This window comes from Pelodiscus sinensis, chromosome 10 (genome assembly GCF_052426305.1).
Source record: "Pelodiscus sinensis isolate ZL-2025 chromosome 10, ASM5242630v1, whole genome shotgun sequence".
Taxonomy (NCBI): domain Eukaryota; kingdom Metazoa; phylum Chordata; order Testudines; family Trionychidae; genus Pelodiscus; species Pelodiscus sinensis.
Window position 1 is genome coordinate 47,638,345 of NC_143061.1, and position 24,381 is coordinate 47,662,725.

Below are 24,381 nucleotides of genomic sequence, written 5' to 3' on the forward strand. Positions count from 1 at the left end.
TTGCCAGTATGGGAGTTACGGCCCTCATCTATTCACTTAGGCATGGTCTGTACTAGGCAACTTCATACCTTCAAAATGAAGTATGCAACTTCAAAATGCATAGCGGGAGTCAGCTTACCTTAAGCCAAGCCGGGGCGGCGTCCACACAGCAAGAGGCTGACGGGAGCAAACACTCCCATAGGCTTCCCTTACTCGTGGCAGAAGGAGGAGTACCAGACTCCAGCAGGGGGTTGCCCTAAGCATTTCAGTTACAGGTCTGTACTAAACCCACTAAATCGAACACTAGAAGATCGACTTCCGGAGCATCAGTCTTCTTGTAACTATAGACATGCCCCTATGGAGCAATAGGGTGGATCACCCTGCCCCTCCAGTATTGCTGAATGGCAGGATAGGAAGTCTCAGCCAGCTGCTGGCTAACCCAGAGTGAGGTTTAGGAAGGCTCCTGCTATGAAAAAGGAGGCCTCAGACAAGTTTAGAACCCATGGGAACAGCCAAATTCCACCCCTAGACATGCCTGGGTGATTCTAGCCAAAGACATTGGTGCAAACTCCCAGAAATGGAGTTGGGCCATTAGAATGCTTTGAATTAGTACCTGCTTTGAATGTGAATTCCCATCTTGTGTGCTGCACAGCCACGTACTGCCTGCATGTCATTTTCTGCACTTCATTTTGTAAGACAAATGATTAGAAGAGTTCTTTTCATCCTTAATTGTTTGTCTCCTTTACATAGATCTGAATATTCATCCTGTTGACAAGAAAAGGGTTCATCAGTTTCACAGTATGCTATTAACACAATAATGTTTCTAAGCCTTTTGATATTTCTACATGTAACATGTCCTTGCTATAGATATTCAGTGGAGTGGTGGCTTTCCATCCGTAACTGTCAGCTGATATAGAACGGAGGGTCTGGTTGCCGGATAAATTTATCAACGTGCAATAGAGTGTGTGCATGCTGATTATTGCCAAACTAGAGCATAAGAAAAGCTTCGTGTAAACTTTCCAAGGAGAGGAGAATCATATCTTCTCTTTAGTGCTCTGTTAATATGTCTAAAACGTTTAGTTCAGAATGATACCTTGCTTTAGTTTCTTTTATTTCCCCTCCCACTGAAGGCGAACAGTATCAAAATTTAATGAATAAATGTTTCCTTTGAATTTATGTATGGATCTGAAGGTTCCCTTGACATTATGGCTAACCTCCACTATCATCTAATTTAACAGGTGCAATAAAAAGCTGGGCTAATGTCAGCTTAAATGCAGCTTTGGTGTGTATTCTGTAACTGAACGTAAATCATGACTATCGTATCATTGTTTCAATGATGATTTATTTGCAATAAATTCCCCAAAAGCTGGAATGCAGGAAACATTTCATTTCCTCATTACTGTGCTCAATTGTGTGGAGGAAACTTGGATTTGGTGAATTGCAGAGCATGCTGCCAGAATCGTGGCTTCTTAAATATAGGCTGATGAGAGCAACTGATTTAGGTTTAACTCTCTAGTTGTGAGATAATCTGGTTTACAGGCTTAGGCCAACCTCCTGCAAAGACTTGCATGTGCTTTTAACACGTAAGTAGTTGCATTTACTTCAATAAATGCGTACAGTGGACCAGATCCTTGCTGTAGGTTGGACTTCCTTACAATCGGTGCAGCATCCCAAATGCTGTCTACATTTAGTAAGACAGAGCTTCATCTGCCTAAGAATTGGCCAATCTTAATTAAAAATGTCATTTATAACTTCAGCTTTGTAAATACTATTAACTGTTTTAAAAGGACTAAAGCTATTCTTGCTATGTAAACTTTCGAGTGAAGTAGGTGCAGTTTCCCTTTAAGCAAATAATTATTCTCAACACAAGCTTATTTTAGTCTGAAGAAAATGAGGAGTATGTGGAGGAGAGGAATGAGATGACTTTAAATGGGTTTTTTTCCCCTATCCAAAATAAGTTTATAGTTTCCCTGTATTCAATTTAATTAAATCTTTGGTTTGACCTTTGCATTGAGCAATAAAAGTTAACTGGGAAAGATGGGGGTAGAATGAAAACACAAACAAAGCACACCCCATGTCAGCCAAAGTGAGAGTTGTTCCTTTTACTAAAATGAATGAAATCACAAAGACAAATGCAACAGCCAACACATTTTCAATTATTGCTACTATTTTTCTTCCTTGAGTCTGTTTATATTTTTCTTAATTACAGCTTTTAGCTGTGGCATGACATTTAGCAGATGCCTTCAGTGCTTGGTGCTGTGATCGCGTCCAGCCCTAGACTGGCAGGAATACCTAACCTTTGAAGTTCGGAGCATGCATTTGTCTTTAGCCATAAAGGCAAATCTGGCATTCCTTGCATCCCCCAATTGCCAATTAACTTTAATGGGAGTCTTGAGTGCGCAAAGCATGCAGGCTGTGAGTCACTCTTAAGCTTTTGTAGGTTACTAGTGTGGTATGTACAGAATTTCTAGGCATAACTAATTAATGGTAGCACAGAGCGAGGCTGTCACAGAGCTTTTTAATGACTTCTTTCATTAGAAGAAAAGTTACAAGAAAAGATAAGCAGATATACCAGGAACGTCATGTTTTACAGATACTTCCATATTATGTACCAGAATATAATGTCAGCTGCACTTTGTACACTTGGGATACCAGGCAAGCTAATTAAGCCAATACGTGAAATCAAGATAAAAGTGTGCCTGCTAACTATAGTAAAAACAGATGTTTCAAAGACATGTAAAACATGTGTGGCACATTTTGAACGCATGCTTTCATCTTCTCTGCATTTGAATGGATCCTACGTTAATACACACAATGTTAGGAAACCTTTTGTTGTGGATGACTACCCGATTCCGGAACTACCGCTGATGCAGCCAGGTTGGGTGGCTTTGACTATTTCTGCCCAAGGAATGGAATGAAGATTGGCCTGTCTGGATAGATTTACCATTGTGGAGACTGAGGCAGTTATCTCTGTGGGGTATCTTTTTGGCCTTGGAAGTATTAGAATTTAATTGCGCCTCCTGAAAATCATGCCTAGCTTTCCGTAGCAACTGTATATAAAAAACAAAATAAATATAGGGACAAGCTTCCTTACTACTGTATGTCTAAGTCAATGTTGGTTGCACATAAGTTTACATAGGGGACTGCTTGCTGAGAGTGGTGCAACATGGCTGCCACTGCAAATTAAGTGTGACTTCTGTGCGCTGGACATCTCAAACTGTCCTGGAGTAATCCCACACTCTCTTCTTTCTCTCATATACATTTTATTTTTATTACAGTAGTGCCTAGAAGCTCCTACCAACTTTGGTGCCCCAGATGCTAGGCACAGTCCCTGTCCTGAAGAGCTTACATTCAAAATGCATAAAGGGTGGGAAAAAGGAAGAAATATTACCTCCATTGTATTCAGGTTAAGTGATTTGCCCATGGGCACATAGGAAGTCAGTTGCAGAATAAGGACTTCAGCCCAGGTATTCTGGGACCCAGTCCAGTTCTAGACTTACAAGGCCATCCTTTCTCCCACCTAGTTTTTCTAGAACTTGCCCCTCACCTGAGGTCCTCAGTGGAATAGATTAATAAATTCCAAGGTCAAAAGGTCACTGTGATCATCTTATCTGGTCTCCTCTATGACATATAACATAGAACTTCCCCCAAAATATTCCTAGAGCAGATTTTTTGAAAAAACATCCAAACTTAATTTAAAATTGTCAGTGATGGAGAATCTGCCATGACCTTTGTTAAACTGCTCCAATGGTTAATAATTCTCTGTTAAAAATGTACACCTTATTTCCTATCTGAATGTTCCTAGCTTCTGCTTCCAGCTATTAGATCATGTTATACTTCTCTCTGCTAGATTAAAGAGCACCTTATCAAATACATTTTCCTCATCTGGATACTATACTGTACTATACTGTGATCAAGTCACTCGTTAAGTTTTTTTTGTTAAGCTAAATAGATTGAGCTCCTCGAGTCTATCAGTGTAAGGCATGTTTTCTCATTCTTTAATGATTCTCCTATCCTAGCTCTTCTCCAAACCCTCTCCAATTTACCAGCATCCTCTTGAAATGTGGACATCAGAATTGGTCCAGTATTTCTGCAGTAATTGCACCGGTAACAGCTATAGAGAACAGCTAATCCTCACAACCTATCTCCCAAAGTATCTTCTCCCTGACCTAAACCCATGAAATAACTATTTAAATTAGTAAACTGAGGCAACTTGATAGTAACCACTACAGTTCTGGGTACTCTAATACTTCACACATCAAGCTCTCCAGAAGGGAAAGGAAGGTATCCTCAGAAACTTGTTCTGAAGTTTTCATTCATCCATTTACTATGTACTGTATTAACTCAAGATGGCTTTTGTTAGGATTTTTATAGCTCCTCCTTCACTACTGCCTTAAGCCCCGATCCTACACGGAGCTTTGGGTGTGAAAGGCTTATGAGGTACACATTTCTCAAATTCCTATGAATAATTTCATAGACTAAGAGTATTATATGAATATTCAGGGACCAAAAAGGTATTACTATTTATCTATTTAAGGGATTGTTTTGTTGCCAAAAGATTGTGTGCTAAACTTACCTCTGACTGATTCAATACATGTCACATTATCTACCTTGAAATTTTTTCTGCAGAAACTATTACACTCAGAACCCCCCAACTTTTTTGTAATTGCATTATGAATTCTCCAGTTTTAGGGTTTCTTTTGTTTTGGTTTGGTTTTTTGACTGACTGAGAGTTCTCAAATTCCCTACTTCAAGGGATAATCTTTCATTTCTCCCATTTGTCTGCCACAGCTACATTTGAAAATAATTAGTATTGGTCACAATGTTAGGATAATGCTTTCTTTGGAGATTGTTGAAGCTGTTGAATAATTAGATGTTTTATGGATATTACATTGTTTGGAGATTTCAGGGCTCCTTCCTTGGGACATATAATTTCAGTTTGTGCTATGGAAGGTGATAAAAGATAATAATAATAATCTGGCAGCACCTACTGTAATTTAAGAGCTATTGCTTTAATTTTCTCACAAAGCTATCAACCATCACAGAGCCCAAGATCGAAGTTAGACTCACTAAGGGTACGTCTCTATACTGCACAGCTTTCTTGGGATACCAGAGGTGTCTAAAAATAGCTACCCTGCATCTTAACAAGCTGCCCGTTATTTCAAAATATTTTTCGAAGTAACAGGCGCGCCATTTTGGCATCCCTGTAACCCTCATTCCACGAGGGTCAATGAATATCTCGAAATAGTGTATTATTTTGAAATTTGGTACTGTGTAGACACACCAAATACAGTATTTTGAAATAGACTCAAATAAGACATGCAATCTGCATAGCACACGTCAGATATCTTATTTCGAGTTTAGGATGCTATGTAGATGCACCCCAAGTGACTGCGAACCAACGGTAAGCATAACTGCAGGTTCTGACCCCTCCCCTGAGACAGATATTATGACTCTCTTTCCAACCATGATAATTCAGTCATGATCACAGGCCAGCACAGATATGCACACTGCTCCCTTTTGTCGTTGTGAAGTACCGTGCTTCCAGGAAAGCCTGAGGGAACCTGACAGTTCTGACTTTGTGCAGTTCCTGGGAGGAGTGGGGGGGGCGGAGGGGGGCAAACCCAGGCAAAAGTTCTCCCCAGAAGCTCACACTCCTTAAAGTGTTTGGGAACTGGCTCAGGCTGCCTATTTTATTTCATCCTAACCTGGTGGTTGAGTGGCTGTAGCCATTGTTGCTGACGCTCTCTCGGCAACAAACCAAGCCCACATCATTATGAGTAAACAGGCAGATATCTTGGGTTTTGCTTTTATTCAAAGCAAAGTGACTCTCTTCAGGGCAAATCCCACAGGGGTTGTACATTCACCTAGTGCAATGAACTATGGCAGGCATGTCCAAAGTCCGGCCCGCGGGCCAATTGCGGCCCATGTTCCGGTTTAATACGGCCCCACAGGTAATTTAGCAATATCTATCTTTTATGGCCCCCAACGAATCCATATGTATTGAGATGAATACATTGTAAAATCTCAGTTAATGTCAGTTGGTCTAAATCAGTTATAAATATATTTGGACACAACATGTATACTTGGTGTTATGTTCCTGTTCATATTTTTTGAACTTAAAAGTTGACAGACAACCTTTATTACCAATAATATGTAATGTACTTTACAATGTTCCTGACATAAATTTCAGCTTCCTGGATTTTTTTTTCATCTGGCCGTCAGATATGAAAGGCAGAGTGATTTAACACCTTTTTAGATTTGTCATCCATGTGATGAAATGAAAAGTATGCCGTTTGCAATAAACTTTGCATAAAATAGTTAATTTGCATTTAATTTTAATGGTTCAAAGAATGTCAGGCAAAATGGTCGGCCCTCACGCTTGTTCACTTCATCAAATCTGGCCCTCTTTGAAAAAAGTTTGGGCACCCCTGAACTATGGCCTCATATGTGCACATATTCCGCAACTGTCAGCCGATCACAGCCACGCTGCCTGAGGAATAGTACTCGTGGCCATGGCTCACTTCCTGTCCACAGACATCACTGGGTTTACCTCTTGGACTTAAGTAGAAAATGTTGCCTGTCGATAACATTCTGTTAACAGTGCAGCCACCAGATAGTGAAACGCAGAAGAAAAAATACCCAGGGCAGGTCTAACGAAAATATCCAGGACATGAAAATATCCAGGGCAGCTCAAATGAAGCTTATCCAAGTTCCGTATACTTAGAGAACATTGCTCTTCTTACCTCTTAACTTTGTTGCCCCTCTGCGTTGACAACCAGACTGCTGGCAGTGGAAAGGGACTTGGCAGTCTCTCCATTTGCCTCACTGGAAGCACTGTTTGTCAGGGGATGAGGGAGGCTCAGTACATACATCAGTGTCTGGGGAAAGGCACTACAGCACACTACATTTTTTGTAACATCAAAGAAAGGTCTGAGCTCAGTTCAATCTAAGAGAAGGTCAGAAATTAATAGATGTTCTCATTTTCATTCAGTTCATTTGCCCATGCCTCAGGGTCAGTAAAAAAACCCAACACACACTTAAGCAAGACTTGCCGGTTGTGTTCAGTAGAGGTTAGTAGTATCTGTACACACTAGTGAAGACTTGCATGGTCTTTGGTTTGCCCTATCAAGGGTAAGATCAGGGCAACACACTGCAGAACAATTACATGAGAGCGACACAATACAAGGCCCGACATGTTGAACTTTCCCTAGCATGCTGGCTAGCCTCTCCAAAGGAATCTATTGATTGGAGGGAGTATTTATGAGACTCTCCGTTCCATCCGAGAGGCACTTACATTCGTATATCGCAATCTGTGGTTAGATCTTTGAGGTGAAGATAATGCTAAATGCTCTGAGCCTCAAGGTCAAGCAATTTTTGTTGAGAGAGAGAGAGAAAGAGAGAGCGGGAGAGAGTGTTGTCAAGAGGCAACTTAAACAGCAGCTATCAAGGATGAAGGATCAGTGCAAAATGGGGGGATCTTAGCAAATTCTGAGCCATCTTCATTGATCGGAGACAGATGTGGCCCTCAGCAGGACTCAGAGCAGCCTTCTCTAATTGACATTCAACTGTCCCTGTATAAAGGGTATGGCTGGAACATCCCTACTTCCCAGTGACCCCTGACCTGCTGTTCTAGCAGCTGTGGGTCACTGGTATGTATGGATGTTCCAACCATACCCATTACATAGGGTAAGCTGAGAGGCTGGCATATTTGATTTAGTGGGTCTTCACTAGACCCACTAAATCAACCACTGGTGGATTGATCTCAAAGTGTTGATCCCCACTATATTGCAGATGTAGCCTGTATGGCACCATATATTAATACCACAAGCAGAAGTATTAAACTGGTATTAAATTCATGTTAGTCTGTAACTTTAAAAAATGAGAAGTCCTGTGGATAACCAAAATATAAAGAATCATGAGCTTTCGTGAGCAAAACCCATTTCATCGCACTTCAGTTCATCTGATGAAGTGGGTTTTTCCCACGAAAGCTCATGATTCTGTGTATTTTCACTAATCTCTAAGGTGCCATAGGCCTACTTATTGGTTTTAGACTGGCTTTCTGGCATGTCTCTTGAGAGTCCTGAATCCTGCCCATTGTAGTTGTTTATTACTATTTTATCATAATAAACCCTCAACGTATTTATTCAGTTTTGAATTTCCACACTGTAAACACTTTAATTGCCCCAGTGAATTTGAATGTGCCACCTTTACTTACTGCAGGAAACTTAGGTTTTGAGGTTTAGGAATGAGGTTTAGGCTCTGTTGTTAGAATCATCAGTTTTAAAAAAAGAAAGAAAGAAAAGGAAGCCGTAGACTGACTTCAAGATCTACTTCGAGAAAATTCAGAGAAACAACTACCAAGGCCATCTGCAATAGCATCAGCTGGTGACTTTCCATAATGTTACATCCCTTGCTTACATAAGCAAAAAGAAGCACTACCAAGTTCACTGTTGATCAGTAACAACAAAGACTTGAATTTATTCTCTGCCGAATATTTCATAACTTGCTGTTTTAATATTCATAGTGAATCAACATTTCAGTCTCTCACACAGCTTTACAACACAACCAGCATAATAAATATAGTGATTGTCCCTCTTCTTAGGGTTTCCCTGAGGCTCTGGCAACAAATTACTAGGTTTTATCAGCAGCACTGTGAGCAAATTGGCATTTGATCTGGAAACAGAACTTTGCAATTAATCAATCACTTGACTGCAACTTGAGCAAAGGTCTCTGGTTACATCTGGGCATTCCTTCACTATTCATTTCTATTGTGATTAGTGTAATGAGGATTTGACAGTGCCAAGTTATCACTGATCATCCAGATTCTGTATGCACATCACTGTTTCCTGGAAAAGAGGCAAAGCTTCAACATTCCTGTTTTAATCTCTGAATTTTCCAACTTGTTTTAGCTGCAAGGTTTTCTTTGGTTGTAGGTCACCTGATGACTTAGCTTGAACTGCTGATTTATGAAAGACCAAATCAAATGTAAACAATAACTCAGTAGTTGTTGCGCACTGTCACCTGTTAGTGTATTTCTGTTCTCCAGCATGAAACAGTAGGCGTCTACTCCAGGATGCTTAGTTTTTTACAAACAGGTGTTTTGCAATCTGTTCTCTTTTTCCATAGGCAACTGGGTTGCACATAGTCCAGGCCTCGCATTATGCAAAGGAAAAGATACTTATGTGCTAATTGCTGAGTTTCGGTGCACTTTTCCTGAACTTTTCTTTTCTACCTACCCAAGGAAATCATAGTACTTGTCTTCACTGCAGAGATAATTTGAGTCCTAGCCACACAAAAAAAACCTTAATTTGAGCGTGAGGGTTTGAGCTAAAGTTCGTGTGAGCATAACTAGTTGGCTGCTAACATGAGCAATCTGCAGTGAGGGACAGGCTAGTGCACTGTGAGTGCTGTTAGTCCTCCAATGCCTTCTCATAATTCCCCTCGTGTCAAGCAAGAACAGACATGTTCTCCCACAATTCACTGAGAATTAAATCCTAGAGCAGCTCAACTTATTTCAGTGCAAAGGATCATGGGATAGCCTCCCAGAATCATTAGTGACTGTCATGGGTGCATGCAGTGTCAGTGTGAACACAGTATCTCAAACGTCACTGCTCTCACTCAAGCAAGACTAACTTGAGAGGAGTAACTTAGAATCATGGAATCATAGAATCCTAGGGTTGGAAGAGACCTCGGGAGGTCATCGAGTCCACCCCCCTACCCAAAGCAGGACCAATTTACTTGAGTAAATTCAGCAATGAAGATATAGCCATAGACTATCTTCCTTAAAGGCACATTGAGGAACATTCAATAATTATTTTATTTCAAACTTTTGAATGAAGTCTTCATGTGGCTTGTATCTCGGCTATATTTTAAAGTAGGCATTTAACATCCTTGGTACTTTGACAGTTGTCAACCTTGAGCCTTGAGAGAACTCTCTGATTAAAATGTGCTGTGACTGGATACAACATTTGGAGGAGAAGAGGGATGAAGTGACAACAAATATCTCTGGAAAGTTCTACAGTTTATAAAGGAATTATGAGATTTTATTTGGAATATATATTTAATTTATGCCATCTACATATACTTGCATCTGAAAAATTCCAAATAAAATCTCATAATTCCTTTATAAACTGTAGAACTTTCCAGAGATATTTGTTGTCACTTCATCCCTCTTCAATAGCAATATATATTGCTTCACTTCAATAAAATTAATTCAGTAAAAAGGAAAATAATTTGTAAACAGCTAACATGGACTGAACTTTTATATAGTATTCTGATACATTTGGCATTATATTATCAATAAATGTTTGAAAAAGTATAAATAAATACAATTGCATACCTTAAACATGATGTGCAAGTCAGCTGAGTTGGCTGAATGCTGGGAAATTGTTCATAAGTATTTTCAGAAGATCAAAACTGGAATTTGATCTGACCATGCTCATAGATTTTCTTCCCCTAACTCTTGTGGAATTATTTATTCTTTGTACCAATGTTTGGGGAGGAGTCTTCTTTATATAAATGCAGGAACTCATACCCCCCACACTTGTCCATCCCTCCAAAAAGTGTGTATAAATAAACATATATTCTCTAGAATCCTATATTCACATTCATCTTACTATGCTAGTGCTGCTGTTAATGTAACCTCTTTGTTAATACTCCCCTCATGGTGTTATTGAGCCTCTTTGAAGATCACCTCATGAGAGCTGGAACTATTTAAACCCTCCCATTCATTTGCAATGGCCACTTTTTAAAACTTTAAAATTTTTCCTTTTCAATTTTAGTTCAACATTATTTATATTGTGGTGGGACTAGAACCTCATTGTGTTAGAATATAAAGAACATAAACACAGAACATGAAGATGGTCCTGCTCTAAAGAGCTTTCAAAGTAACTTTTGAGGGCGACCGAAATTGCAAACAAAGGATTTAAATATCCTGCGCTTTATTAGCATTTTGGAAACTGACTAGCCCGGATTAACTGCCTGCGTCTACATGTGGCAGAGAAGTGCGATTTTGAGATAAACCCCTTAGTTCGAATTAACAGTTTAAACCTCATGAGAAACCCAGAAAAATAAAGTAATAAGACCCAAAATTTATTATTTTAAGAAGAAATTGTTATGACTTTGTGGTACTATTCTTTCCCATGTGAATGTCAATGCCAATCTGAATGTAACCAGATTCAGTTCTGAGATGATGAGAAAGAGACTCACTCTACCCAAATCTCAAAAACAAAATTCATGAGTAAGCAAAGGGAACACCCTCAAAGTGCAATAAAATGTGAAATACTTAGAAGAGTTAACTTTGTAGAATAAAAAAAATGAATGTATGTTTGAAAAAGAATTTAAACCCTGGTATGGCATTTTAAAAGCTATGCTTCTTAAAATATCAGGTTTGCACAGTTAAATCCCAAATTAGAAATGTCTGTGAATGACATCAGAGAATACAATACCCTTTGCTACTAAGGCAGAGAGAGCATATTAAAATGTTACTCCTTGCCCTGGCAATGTTAGAAGCAGAATTTTCTAATGTATTATTTAGCACTGTTATGTAATGCATTAAGCAGTCACTGCTGAGACAAAGGCTTTCAGAAACCAACAGCCTCTCTGATAACAAAAAATCTAAGGTAAGATTTAATGCCAAGTCAATATAAAAAAATGAGTTAATACAGTTCAGCCTGCCTGATTTATATAGGCCAATCAAGTTACAATGCTGGGCATGGCCAAGTGAAAGGAGAATAGATTTACCTGAGTGAAGTCTTAATTTAATCAGCTGGCTCAAGAGAGCTGAAGTCAGCAGGCTGGGATGATATAAACCACAGTGGAGAAACAGTGTCGGTACCACACTTGAAATGCAGAATGACAGTGATGGAAGGGGAAGCTAAGCCCTGTCAGAACACACCTATTTCAGTGATTTATTCTTAATTTATTTTAATGACCCTTGAAGATTTATTTTTCCAAGTGTTCTCAAAATACTGATATTTTCTAAATGTTCACCATGTGTTTCTCCTCCTTCTATTAACTTTACCACAAAATTATTATTAAAGAAAAACTGTAGCTATATGCTGTTGTGCGACTGTAAGAACCGCTGAAGAGGCTAATCTGTTTCCACTGCATACTTGCCTATATCCCTTCTCTGAATTCAACCTTGTTTCAGTTCTAGAAGTTCATTAGTTCCTCCTCAGATTAATGTTGATATCATGAGACAGATGAAGGAATGCGTAACATTTGTTTTACAATTTAGATTGGTGAAAGAGCAGTGTGTATTTTTCCAATACAATAGTTCATTTTATTATGAAATGAGTTTATTGATGGTTGTTCAAAGCTACTGACTTGCAGACAGTGAGCTCAGATTACATTTACATTTCCTGAATCCTTTTCGAGAATGTATTTCTATAATTCAGAGTTGTGATCTGAAAATAGAGCTGTTGCTTAATTTGTATTACAAATCGATGTCTTTGCTCTCTGTGCAAATATACATTGCATCCTCTTTTTTCACAAAATACAGATGTGAACAAGGGCCACTAACTAATGAACTATTTGGGTTTTGCTAGACACTTGGGTGTTTTAAAATGAATGCACCCAGCGTGGGATGACATGGGAATTTTTCCAGTAGTGCTACTAAAAGAACTGAGGGGCAGCAGGATTTCAGTACTATACACAAGTAGCTGTCATTATTTACTTGGACTTGGCAAAACTACCATCATTGTTTTACATGTGCAGGAGCCCTTTAATAAAATAATTTTAACAAATTCCAGACAGAAAGAAAATAACTTCATATTGACTTCATTTGCATTTACTCTGAAGCTACGTCTAGACTGCAGGCTTCTTTCGGAAGAAGTGTTTCAGGAAGAGATCTTCCAAAAAAACTTCTTCCAAAAGAGAGCATCTACAAAGCAAAAGTGCATTGAAAAAGCGATCTGCTTTTTCAAAAGATAGCATCCACACTGAATGGACGCTATCTCGCATTTAAGCTGTGATTACTATGGACAGAGTGGCCACCAGGGCACCCGTGCTTTTTCCTCTTTCCTCCTCTTTCGAAAGAACTCCCTCCTCCCTGTCCACACATGCCTTTTCCTGAAAGAGCTCTTTTGGAAAAGGGCTTCTTCCTCATAGAAAGAGGTTTACCAGTGTCGGAAAAACCCCTCTCTTCTTTTCATTTTTTTTCAAAAGACCGCGATTGCAGTGTGGATGTAAGTGAAGTTTTTTCAGGAAAACAGCTGTTCCCGAAAAAACTCTGCAGTGTAGACATACCCTGAGTGGTTCAGCTTGAGCCTGTTTCCACCAGTCTCCATTGCTGCATTGGGCCTACTGGGCTTCATGCTCCACTTGGGCATGCTTCAAAACAGAACACATACACATGCACCCATGTTAATATGCACTCGGTACAAATTAAGACTGGCACATCATAAATACTTCTTAATCTGAGTGTGCCCATTACCCTGTAGGAGAGGCCAGGCAGCAAACATGCACCAAAGCATGTTGGAGTAATCCTAATGGAAACAGACAGATCAGGATACAAGTGGCACAGCAGAGCTAATAAGAATGAAATTTCAAAAAACATGCCCTAAGGCAAGATCTGCAGGAAGAAACATATCCACAGACTCCCACCAGAGAACCTCAGAAACAAAAAGGAGTTAATGGGTTTGGGCCCTAAAAGGAAATTTGAACAGGGAAAAATAACGTCTGTAAATTATTAATATTTCACCCTTAATGTGATTAATGGCCAAGAAGAGTAATTAAATAAATGGAGGACTGACCGTACTAAACAAGATATTTGCTTCAATATGGGAACCCATGTAGATTTATCTGATTGGCATGAGGGGGAAAGGTCTTTTCATGTTTACCTTCTGACCATTTTTCTCCTTGAGCCAGAATGTGCAACTCTAATGAGGAGAAAAGCAGGGTGGGTAAGACATCCCTTTATTCCCTTGTTTGCTTCCCATTCTATGGGTAGACGTGGCAGAAAGAAAGCAGCTGATGTCATTCTGCTACATCCTCCATCCACTTCCCTTGCACAGAAAGGCTTGGGGAATAGCCAGAGCTTTACCACACTCATCAGTGTAGCTACACCAGCATGTCAAAGGACACACATTGAGTAAAAGGATGGTGCAGACTATCTTCCCAGGCCTCAGAGAGCAAGGGAAGGAGACAATGAGTCAGTCTGCTCCTGAGATAGCTCACCTACGCACTGCGCCACACAGTCCCACACTTGACCCCTAACATTATGATTTACAGTGTGATTGAATTTACATTGTGCTATCACTTGCTCAGTTCAGTACCATGGGAGAAAACCACCATTGGTCTACAGCAAGATGCCATTGCAGTTGAGATTGGGAAGTTGGATGCGGATACTAACAGGAAGCAATGTTTAGAACCTTCCACAAGAAGGTATTACCTTCAAAGCTGGTTGGGAATTTTCCAACTTTGTTGTTGTTGTTGGAAAACACGAATTCATCCACACATCAATGTTTTGTGGAAAATCTCTGTTTCGGTGAATGTCCACTCGCTTTCTGCCAGCAAGCCCAGGCTTTCAGACCCCTTGCCGTGCAAGAGAAGGCCAGCAGTCCTGGAAGCCACAGCTGAAGCAAAGGCTCTCAGTTCTGCAGTAGGACCCCACCTCCAAGGTGACTTCCCACTGGGAAGTTCCCAGGCTGCTCCTGAGTTTTGACCAGCTCTTGTATACATACCTTAGTCTTATTCCCTATATGCTCAGATGAGGGCATTAATTACAGTACTTACTTTTGAAGGCATTCTAGTATTATACATTGTGATAAGCCTCCCCTTAAGATAAGCAATTGACATCTCTTTTCTTCTCTTTTCCCTTTTTTTTTTTTTTTTTTTTGGTCAGATGTACTCACAAAAAAGAAGGCGTATCCGGAAGATAGGAGTGAACCAAAACCAACTGTGAAAAAGATTGACACCACAGCTACTACAACCATAGTCAAGTCATCTTCTAAACATGATACTGCAGAAAATGTGGGCAATCTAGCCTCAAGTTCTTTGCTTTTCATTGTAACAGCACTGGCGATTTTGTGGCACTCTCTGTCATAGTAACATTGTATTGCAACAATTGTCCAAGAATTTCTGTCCCTTGTCATTTATGCCTACAGCCTTACCCAGTGGAAAACAAAGGGAAATGGCTCTCTAATGTTATATGGTATGTTAGAACGAATGTTTTAAAAAAGGCTGAGATTGGCTGATAGTGAGTGTCAGCACTTACACTGTGTCTAAAGAGGGTCTTTGATAGTATGTTATTGACTCAAAAAATAAAGGGACTGATAACTGGGGATCTTGTTAGTTTAAGTTATTGTGAGGTAGAAGTAACACTAAAATTGTAAATTACTCTGTTGGCATTTCCCCCATTTTACTCACTGAGATAATCTCACTAGTTGTTTCTGTTTGTTAGATTCTTAAAATAAGTTCAAATGAATGATCATTCTTCAGGTGAAAGCTAATACATATGTCATTTCTCTAGTGAACAGCTCATAACCTATGTCTACAGTGGTGAACCATGTTCAGTGAAGTACTTCTACTCGTTTCATAAATTTCCTAAGTGGCCAAGAAGATAAGAGCATGTTTGACCCTTTTGTTTTTGCTCTTGTGGTTTAGATTTTAGGACACATTATAAAAAGCATTTGGTATGTCTGTAATGTATCAGTATAGCTACCTTAACCATTTCATTTTTTTTAGAAACACTTAACGTTTTACTGAGGCATATAGATAATGAGTTTCCCTGTCGCACAAAACTTCATTACCATATGCTCAAAGCTTATAGGATGAATGTCCGACAGAGGGAAACATAAGTAAACATTATGTTTTAATCAGCTGAATGCAGTTATATATGGAAAAAGATAATTTAGTCCAAACAGACTACCTATTTCCTGTTGGAGGAGACCTTGTTTTCATGGAGGTGTCAGAAATATAAAGTGTGTGGAAACCTCTTACCCAAAAAATGCTTTCCATGTAGACCTATACAGTACAATATATTTCATAAACCATGTATTATTTAATTAAGTTAATGTTTTGAACTTTGCTATCACTGTAGAAGTAAATTTAAAACCATCTCAAATCTAGAACAACATTCTCAGTTATTTCTCACTTTGATTTTCTATACTAGACAGTGTCAAAATCTTCATTTTATTGTGATGAAAGGGTTTTTTATTTCAATCAAGGAAACTTTGATGTGTTTTAATGCTGTGGTGGAAAGGTACTATGATATAAGTAGATAAGTTGAGAACTAATATGTGTATTTGCTGACAACTGTATTTATAGTGCCACTGAAAATATATACAGTTGGTATGAGTATAGTGATTAATGATAAATACACAAACTATTGGAATTGTAACAATTGTTTAATTTCATAACCATATCTACCATTTAATGGCCATTTTCGTGCAGCAAACTATTATGATAAATATGAGGTACTGTTTTATAAGATATAATATAAAGACATTTGCTTTTTTTTGAGAGGAGAGGGAGTAAAACAGTTTTTTCAGCACTTAGATTTATACAAGCACTGACATTTATTCAAAAGAAAAACTGAATATCATATCAACCACATGCTGGATATGACAGTCTAAAATAGGAGGCCTGGGTCTCATTGTACTTGTATGTGTTCACGTTCTGTTAGCGGAAATTACTAATTAGCTTTATATTTGGAGATTTGAAATTATTGCATTTGGTCTTTACAAATGTGTACATGATAGCTGTATAAGCAAAAGCATACACATGTAGTTGCAGGGGGAGGTTATATAGAAACTGAAAGCAGTCAAGACAAGCAGAGTAGCATCCCAGTTCTTATAATGCTGGAAAATCAGTCTGGCACCACCAAGATAAAAAGGAATAAGATGCTCCCAGAGCAGTATTGAGTGTTAAGAATTTTGATTTTTTTTAATGTATTAATGAAGTAATACCATTAAATAGTGAGTTCACATTGTATTAATGAGAATGAATCTTGCAAACATAGTATGAAAGTTACTGTTATACAGTTTTTCAGAGTTCAGTGATAGAATAAGTGAGCAGCATCAGCCTATGTGGGCATACAGTAAAACGGCCATTTATGCACATTTTTACCGCCCTTGCCTCTTTTTAAGAAAAGTGTACATTCACATGGAGAGTTATGCAAGTTGTTCCTTTTGTACCCTGCAGTGACATCATAATGCTCATAGTTTCACAGGACCAGATGGGAAATCTAGTGATGAAAGTGAGTAATGGGTACTCACATGCTGATTTAGACAGCTAGGGCAAGATTCTCAGCTGGTGTTAATCAGCAAAGGTCCACTGAAGTCACTCTGATTTAAAGCCAGAATTTTCACAGATAGGAACCTAAAAATCAATCTTTAGGTGACTATATCAGCACCTGAAAATGTGTATTCAGGTGCCAAAATATGGATTTGGGTCTGTGGTTTGAATTTTGCTCTCCCAAATTCCAGATATGCAAAACTTCTGGTTTGCGAGTTTGAACATCTCCAACATTACAAACCCTGCTTTTGGGGGTTGTGCTGTAAGAGTTGCTTGACACTAGATCCCACCACAGTGATCCATCTACTCTAGCATCAAGAGTGGCTAGTCCCAGTACTTCAGAGGAAGGTGCAAGAAACCCTGAAGTAGACAGTTCTGCAATAACCTGCTCAAGAGAAGTTTTCTTCCTAATCGCCCATTAGCCAGAGTTTGGTTTATCCCCTGCATCATGAAGACGTACATAGTGTTGCTAAACTGGTTTAAGACTGAAAAATTAATCATTTTAATCTATTTTGGTTGATGTTTCCATATATGTCTATTGTATTAAACAAAATAATAGCTGATCCAGCTTCCTTCAAACTAACCAGACACTGCTCAGACTGCAGAGACAGAGATTCATCAACTCATTTAATTGGATTCAGCCCGTATTTTAATAAACACAGATGGGTCCAGGGAAGTAAAGGGAGCAAAAGAGAGAACTTGTACATTTGTGGGTTACCGTGAGTCAGGCGAGGGTTTTGCTTTGTTGGGGGTGTCTGTAATAATGTGTACTACTTAATATAGAGAGCAAAATTGTCCTATGTGGGTAGCCACTTTGCACTGCTCCACTAACCTCTCCTGAGCCAGGGAGGGTCACTCCCATGTAAGAGGCATGCAGTTATGTTAGTGAGGATCATCCCAGGACAAGGGCAATGCTCCTGATAGCATTAAGCAGCAGCGAGATTTGTTCCTCTGTGCAGAGAGAACAGTGAGGTGGTTGTTGGAGTTGTGGGTGGCTGAGATGCCCTGATGCAATGTCCATCCCTGGGTCTGTTTTCAACCTCTCCTAAGCTATTGAAGCCCTGCTGAGGTGAGCAGCAGTCTGAAGATACAGGGAGGATGGCCCTGCAAACAGTTGCAGCAGGATTTGCAGATTGTAAAGGTGCATATGAAGGCAACCTTTTGCTCTGTGAAATTTACTGCACTGCAGAATGGGGCCGGAAAGTTCTAGCCCACATATTGTTACAGTGAGACCTCTTTTCAAGCACATAAGCTATTGTGTCGCTGCATAAGAAAATTTAAGACTCGTGCCCTGGAATTAAACTTCTGATGTACAAGTGGTGCCTGTCTGTGCTCTGTCAGGGCAGTACAACAATAATTATCTACTGCCAGATTTGTTTCAGAATAGCTGTGTACAGGGTTCTGGCTGTGGGCAGGGTTTCCATCGCTCTCCATATGCCAGATCCAGTCTGTCGTTAACACATATGCATTTTCTCTAGGTGTGTTATCACTAAATGCCACCTATTTTACCCATATATTTTGATTCGATTCTCCAATCAGGAATGGATTGCCCTGTCATTTCCCTTCTGGATGTTTATAAAGCCTTCTTTTAACTGATAGGAGCATTATGACCCTGATTCAGCAAGCTAGCCTTATTTACACAGTACAGGCTTAACTCACTCAAGCTCCTGCTTATTTTGCAGAATTAGGGTCTCAGCAATGAGCAGAGTTCAAAGTTTGGCTAAAATTGCAGAGTCCAAACAGCATAATTAACGTGTGGGTGAAATTTCCCCCCCCCCCGGACAGAGAGTCCCCATAAGGCTAATGCACTGCTCAAAGAGTGCTCATGCTCTCTGCAGATGGTATTTTTTATTCAGAGTGAAGTCTGCCTATGTGCAATGTAGTACATCATCTCTAACAATATCATTGGTGACATTTCAAATAACCTAGGAATAGTATATGCTTGAGTCTGATGCAGCATTGTGCTCTTAGGATTACTTCTTTTAGCGGTGAATGGATTGTCTATCACGGAGCTGTGTAAGGTGGTCAAAAGTTAGCTTTTTAGCTGTGACATGCCTTCGTACGGAAAAGCAACAAACAAAAAAACCCACATTTGTCATTGGGGTGATGGATTAGCTATACCATCTCCACAAAAGCCCAGAATTCTTCCCAATGCTGTTCTCCTGCATTTTTCCCTATCTGTTTCTAATGATTAAATTTCAGTTGGCTTAAGCATCTCTGGAAAAACAGCCTTACCCCGACACTGCCAAAGTTGTGAGAGGGGACCCCAGGACACAGCTGCAGCTTGTGACTGAAACCAGTGTCAAGTCCTTACAATGGCACAGTGTTGACCATGCAGGGCTTTTTTAACATACCAGAGCAGTTCTTACTCTAAAGCCGTGTGATAGATGGGCATACACAAATCTACTGATGCTTTTATGCAATACAGAAAGTACTTCACTAGATAGCAGGTATCAACTGCTAGGCTACGTCTACACTGGCCCCTTTTTCGGAAGGGGCATGCTAATTTTGAAAGTGGGAATAGGGAAATCCGCAGGGGATTTAAATATCCCCCACGGATTTAAATAAACATGTCCGCCGCTTTTTTTCCGGCTTGGGGAAAAGCCGGAAAAAAAGCGTCTAGACTGGCCCGATCCTCCGGAATAAAGCCCTATTCCGGAGGATCTCTTATTCCTACTTCAAAGTAGTTCTCATAGCTGTGCAAAATGCATTAGTACTGCCTTGCACAATCTCTACAGTTTGCACTTTATCATTATGGTTAATCTTTAGTAAAATTGTCCAATGCTTTGTAATTATAATATTAGCATTTAATTGAAAACCATCTTTTAAAAATAATTTGTTGCATAATGTAAGCAATTAATGTTTATTCACTTTGTCTGTGACAGGGGGATATATAATTTATCCACTATGGCCTTTCTGTGCACCTAATTAGTTCCCGGTCATATTATTCTACAAGGCATGGATATTTGATTTGACCAATAATGTATTGCTAGTTGTGTAAATTCCTTCCAAATATACACTTGTAAAATTACTGTACAACTAAGTAGAAAACAATGTTTTCATTTATCTTCTGAGTTTACACAGTAGGCTTTTAGACTGCAATACCAAGCATAGGAACTGACATTTTTTCATGCACTTTAAAAATGGAATTAGTCAGACACCGCTTTTCCATAATTCATTACAATATATCAGATTTATTGTCTGCTTTATTCTGCAATGAAAAAGAAAGGAATGAGACACCAAGAACATATCTCTTAATGGAATCCTGTATCTGCATATGTTAGGAACTTCTACTGATCAGAGACTATATTAAAAGTGTTGCAATACTGGACTGTCAAGGATATGATGTTAAATTTGTGGAAATTGGATTAGACTGGATTTTAGCTAGATATATTTTCTATTTAAATATGCAGTAAATTGAGTAAGATCGTTTGGTCTTTCAAAAAAGGAGATTTGAGACAAACTTTCCAGCAAAAAATGTCATCAGACATTTGATTAACTTATTTAATAAATGTCAGTGTAGCAGAGAGGTTCTGAGACTCTTCCGTGTGTTTGTGAGACCGAATCTTAGCAAGGGGGCAGATCCCCTCCACTAATTTCAGTGGAGCTATGTCAGTTTACATTTTCAAATAATCTGGACCAAGAATAGGGAATCCTTCCCAAAGAGCAGAATCTTATTTCAGACACAATTCTGATCTTACTTACATTATGGAAATCCAGAACAATGCTACAATTCTCTCTGTTTTATGGTTTTATAATGCCATCCATACCTAGAGAATTTGAGCATCTTCCCCATAAAGTCAATTGCCTTAACCACATGGAGATACTTAAGAAAATTAATCTGAATTACCTAACCATGTGAATTTAAACTGGAATAAAATTAAAGCCGCTTTCCTTCTGAATTAATGTATCCATGTGGGGTTTAATGCAGTTTAACTAATCCACATTAAATTCACACCTTTAGTTAATCCAGATTAATTTTCCTGAGTGTCCCCTTCTAGACAAACCCATAGGCTGTGTCTACACTGGGCCACTTATTCCGAAAAATCAGCTGCTTTTCCGGAATAAGCTGCGAGCTCTCTACACTGGCCCTTGAATTTCCGGAAAAGCAACGATGCTCTACTGTACAAAATCAGCCGCTATTCCGGAAAAACTATTCTGCTCCCGCTCGGGCATAAGTCCTTATTCCGGAACACTGTTCTGGAAAAGGGCCAGTGTAGACAGCCCAGTAGTCTTTTCCGGAAAAAAGCCCCAATCGCGAAAATGGCGATCGGGGCACTTTTCTGGAAAAGCGCATCTACATTGGTCACAGACGCTTTTCCGGAAAAAGGGCTTTTCCGGAAAAGCAGCCTGCCAATGTAGACACTCCTTTTCAGAAATAACTGAAAACGGAATAGTATTCCGTTTTAAGCATTTCCGGAAATTCATGCCAGTGTAGACACAGCCATAGAGTCTCTGATACTTCTCATTTTTGGAGGTTAAAACTCTGCTTGGGGTAGGAGAAGCAGGGTATTGTAAGCATTATTTATGGTGCAATTGATCTCTCAAAGAAGATTATTGCAAAATTTCTTAAAGATGGTCAGACTGGATGTGCTTGATCTCCTCTGGAAGATTGGTCCATACCCAGATCTACTCAACAAAGAAAGCTTTGTGCAAGTGCACACATCATCCTGGGCTTTGTGATCTGCATTGTGTCATAGAAGCACTGAGGTCACAGATCAAAATCGGGTCTTGCTTCATTATTGATGTGAAAATTAACCGACACCATGAAGATTGTGGGTACTCGTGTTCTGCACCAGTTGAAGGTCTTGTGTCTTCACATTTAGCCTCAGATACAAGGAGTTGTATTTATCCAGCCAGGTTACTGTAATCCAGCCTAGAGATGACAAACACAGAGTCACTTTGGCCAGCTACTCATCTGGGAGGAGGAGACAAATTTTCCTAGCAAAATGGAGGTGAAAAAACACATTTTGGAAACTGATACTACTTAGTCCTCCAACCAGCTCCAAGCTTCATTTGGAGTGAGACGGGACACAAGGGTGTGTACTGCTTCAGCATGGACTCCACTGACTACAATAATTTACGACCTCAGATCAAAATCTCTTGGAAGAAAACTGCATTTTGGAAAGGCTTTAATAAACAGTACCCAGAGGAAACAGTAATATGACTTCTCTTCATGTTCTTTAATTGGAAAATAAAAACATTAATTTGACTGGTGCTTTTGTAGTTTAATATTAGCAATAAAAAATGGATGGAACATGTTCCTAAACTACTTTCCAAATCTTTACTGGAAAGGATAGTTGTAGCAGTAATACTATATACAATATGTATAGTACCTCATTATTATATGGGGCAGTACTAGAATAAAAAATAGAAACCAGTATACTAAACCTGCAATATACAACCATTTATTGTATTTACCATACTTTAATATATCAAAACTAATATACTATGAATGTTTACAATTTTTCAGGAATAGAAGTTACACTAAAATTTCCTGATTTGTCATTTAGGCTTTTAAAAATTAGTTTATGGTCTCTTGGTCTTCTTTAGTTTACTTTCCTTTATTGAAACTAATAGGTCATTTATATTTTTTTTACATTAATTGTATTGTGTGTATTTTAAGCTCCAAAGTAGATTGTTTTGGCCCTCAGCTATATTCAAGCCCTAATAATTATTCATATCAGCCAAGCACTTTGAAAATTATTTTCTACATTTTTGGCTTGTATTTGATTGAATAAACTCATCAATTTTCTTCAGTTTGTTTTCAGTACTGAACCTGATAAAAATGTTTTTTAAAAGCAGTCCAGAATCATTGGCTTGACAATAACAAGCAAGGGTACTTTGAGAAACTGTAATAAATGGTGTGATTTGTGAAGGACAGTGAGCTGTGAATGGTAATAAAAATAAATAATCCACAACAGGGTATTGTGTCCTCTATTTGAATGGTTTGTAACTTTTTTTTTCTGGATATTTTTCGTCACCTTTTATTGTAAGTTGCAGAACTGAAAAAAATCTAAAATAAAAAGATTTTAACTTCTTCCTATTGTGCTTTGAATGACGGATACAGAACGTTTACGATTGCTGAGAAAACCTTTTGAGCCACACTTGGAATACGTCTACACTGCAGTCAAGAGGCATGCTTATAGTCTATGTAGGCATACATTGATCCAGAGTTCTTGGGTGTGCCCACAAGTGCTGTTCTAACCACTGTGTACACATATCGGTAGGCTAAAAAATTACCATTTTCTTTAGTGTGTAGCTGTTTTTTCTCTGTCTTGCCATTTATGTCACTAAAGAGGCATACAGGTGCCTATCTACTATTCTTGGATCCTTTTGCATAACACAAAATTGGCAGCAACCTCCCAAGTAAATCACTATCCCAATGCAACTAGTAAACAAGACTCTTTTCACCAAAGCTCCATACCCAGACACGCCCCAACCTCTTCATTTGCCGTGGCAAAAAGACGGGCCTTGGAACAGCAATGCCCTTTGTCAAAGACTAGACTGAGGTTTCTGAAATGCAGTCCCCATACTTTTGCTAGGACCAAGCCCTTGTCCTGTCCTATCCTAATATCAGCCATCATATGTCCAGTGATTAGAAACAGCCCGCTTTGAGCTTAGTGTCACCAGCAGGCACTAGTCGACTTTGCTAGCTCTTCACCTTGGAACAGGAAACCAGTCCTAGATGTTCCCCACCAGATAGTTGACTATGATTGTTCGCCTCAGCCGTTGCTTTGCCACGCAAAAGAAGACCAAGGCAGTTTTAAATTCCTTTAATGAGCTACTTTTTACCCCTATGAAAAACTTAAAAAACAACAAATGGTCCTGCAGCACCTTAGAGACTAATAAAATGTGTAGCTAGTATCATGAGCTTTCATGGGCACAATCCACATTCATCTGAAGAAGTGCCCATGAAAACTCATGATGTCATTGACATGTTTTGTTAGTCTTTAAGGTGCTGCTAAACTATTCGGGTTTTTTTAAGTTTTTCCAGTTACGGAATAACATGCTACCCCCCTATATCAGAACAGCCTCGCTCTGCTTCTGTTACAGTAGGGGTGTGTCTAGACTACAGGTTTTTGTCAACAAAAGTGGACTTTTGTTGACAAAACTATACCTGCGTCCACACTGCCTTTGAGTTATGTCGACATAACATCG

General features: G+C 39.1%; 1 protein-coding gene across 4 annotated transcripts in view; it reads left to right on the forward strand.

Annotated features, from left to right (window-relative positions):
• Positions 1 to 24,381, forward strand: part of LOC102447587 (glypican-5-like) — a 749,086-nt gene that overhangs the window by 625,148 nt on the left and 99,557 nt on the right. For 3 of the 4 annotated variants that reach the window (XM_089780880.1, XM_006125190.4, XM_089780879.1), the window contains one exon: positions 14,828 to 23,261. The exons of the other annotated variant lie outside the window; for it this stretch is intronic. In XM_089780880.1, the coding sequence (XP_089637006.1) occupies positions 14,828 to 15,030 (203 nt within the window). In that variant the 3' untranslated portion in view covers positions 15,031 to 23,261. Of the gene's footprint in view, positions 1 to 14,827; positions 23,262 to 24,381 lie in introns of those variants that run through there. 4 annotated transcript variants of the gene reach the window in all.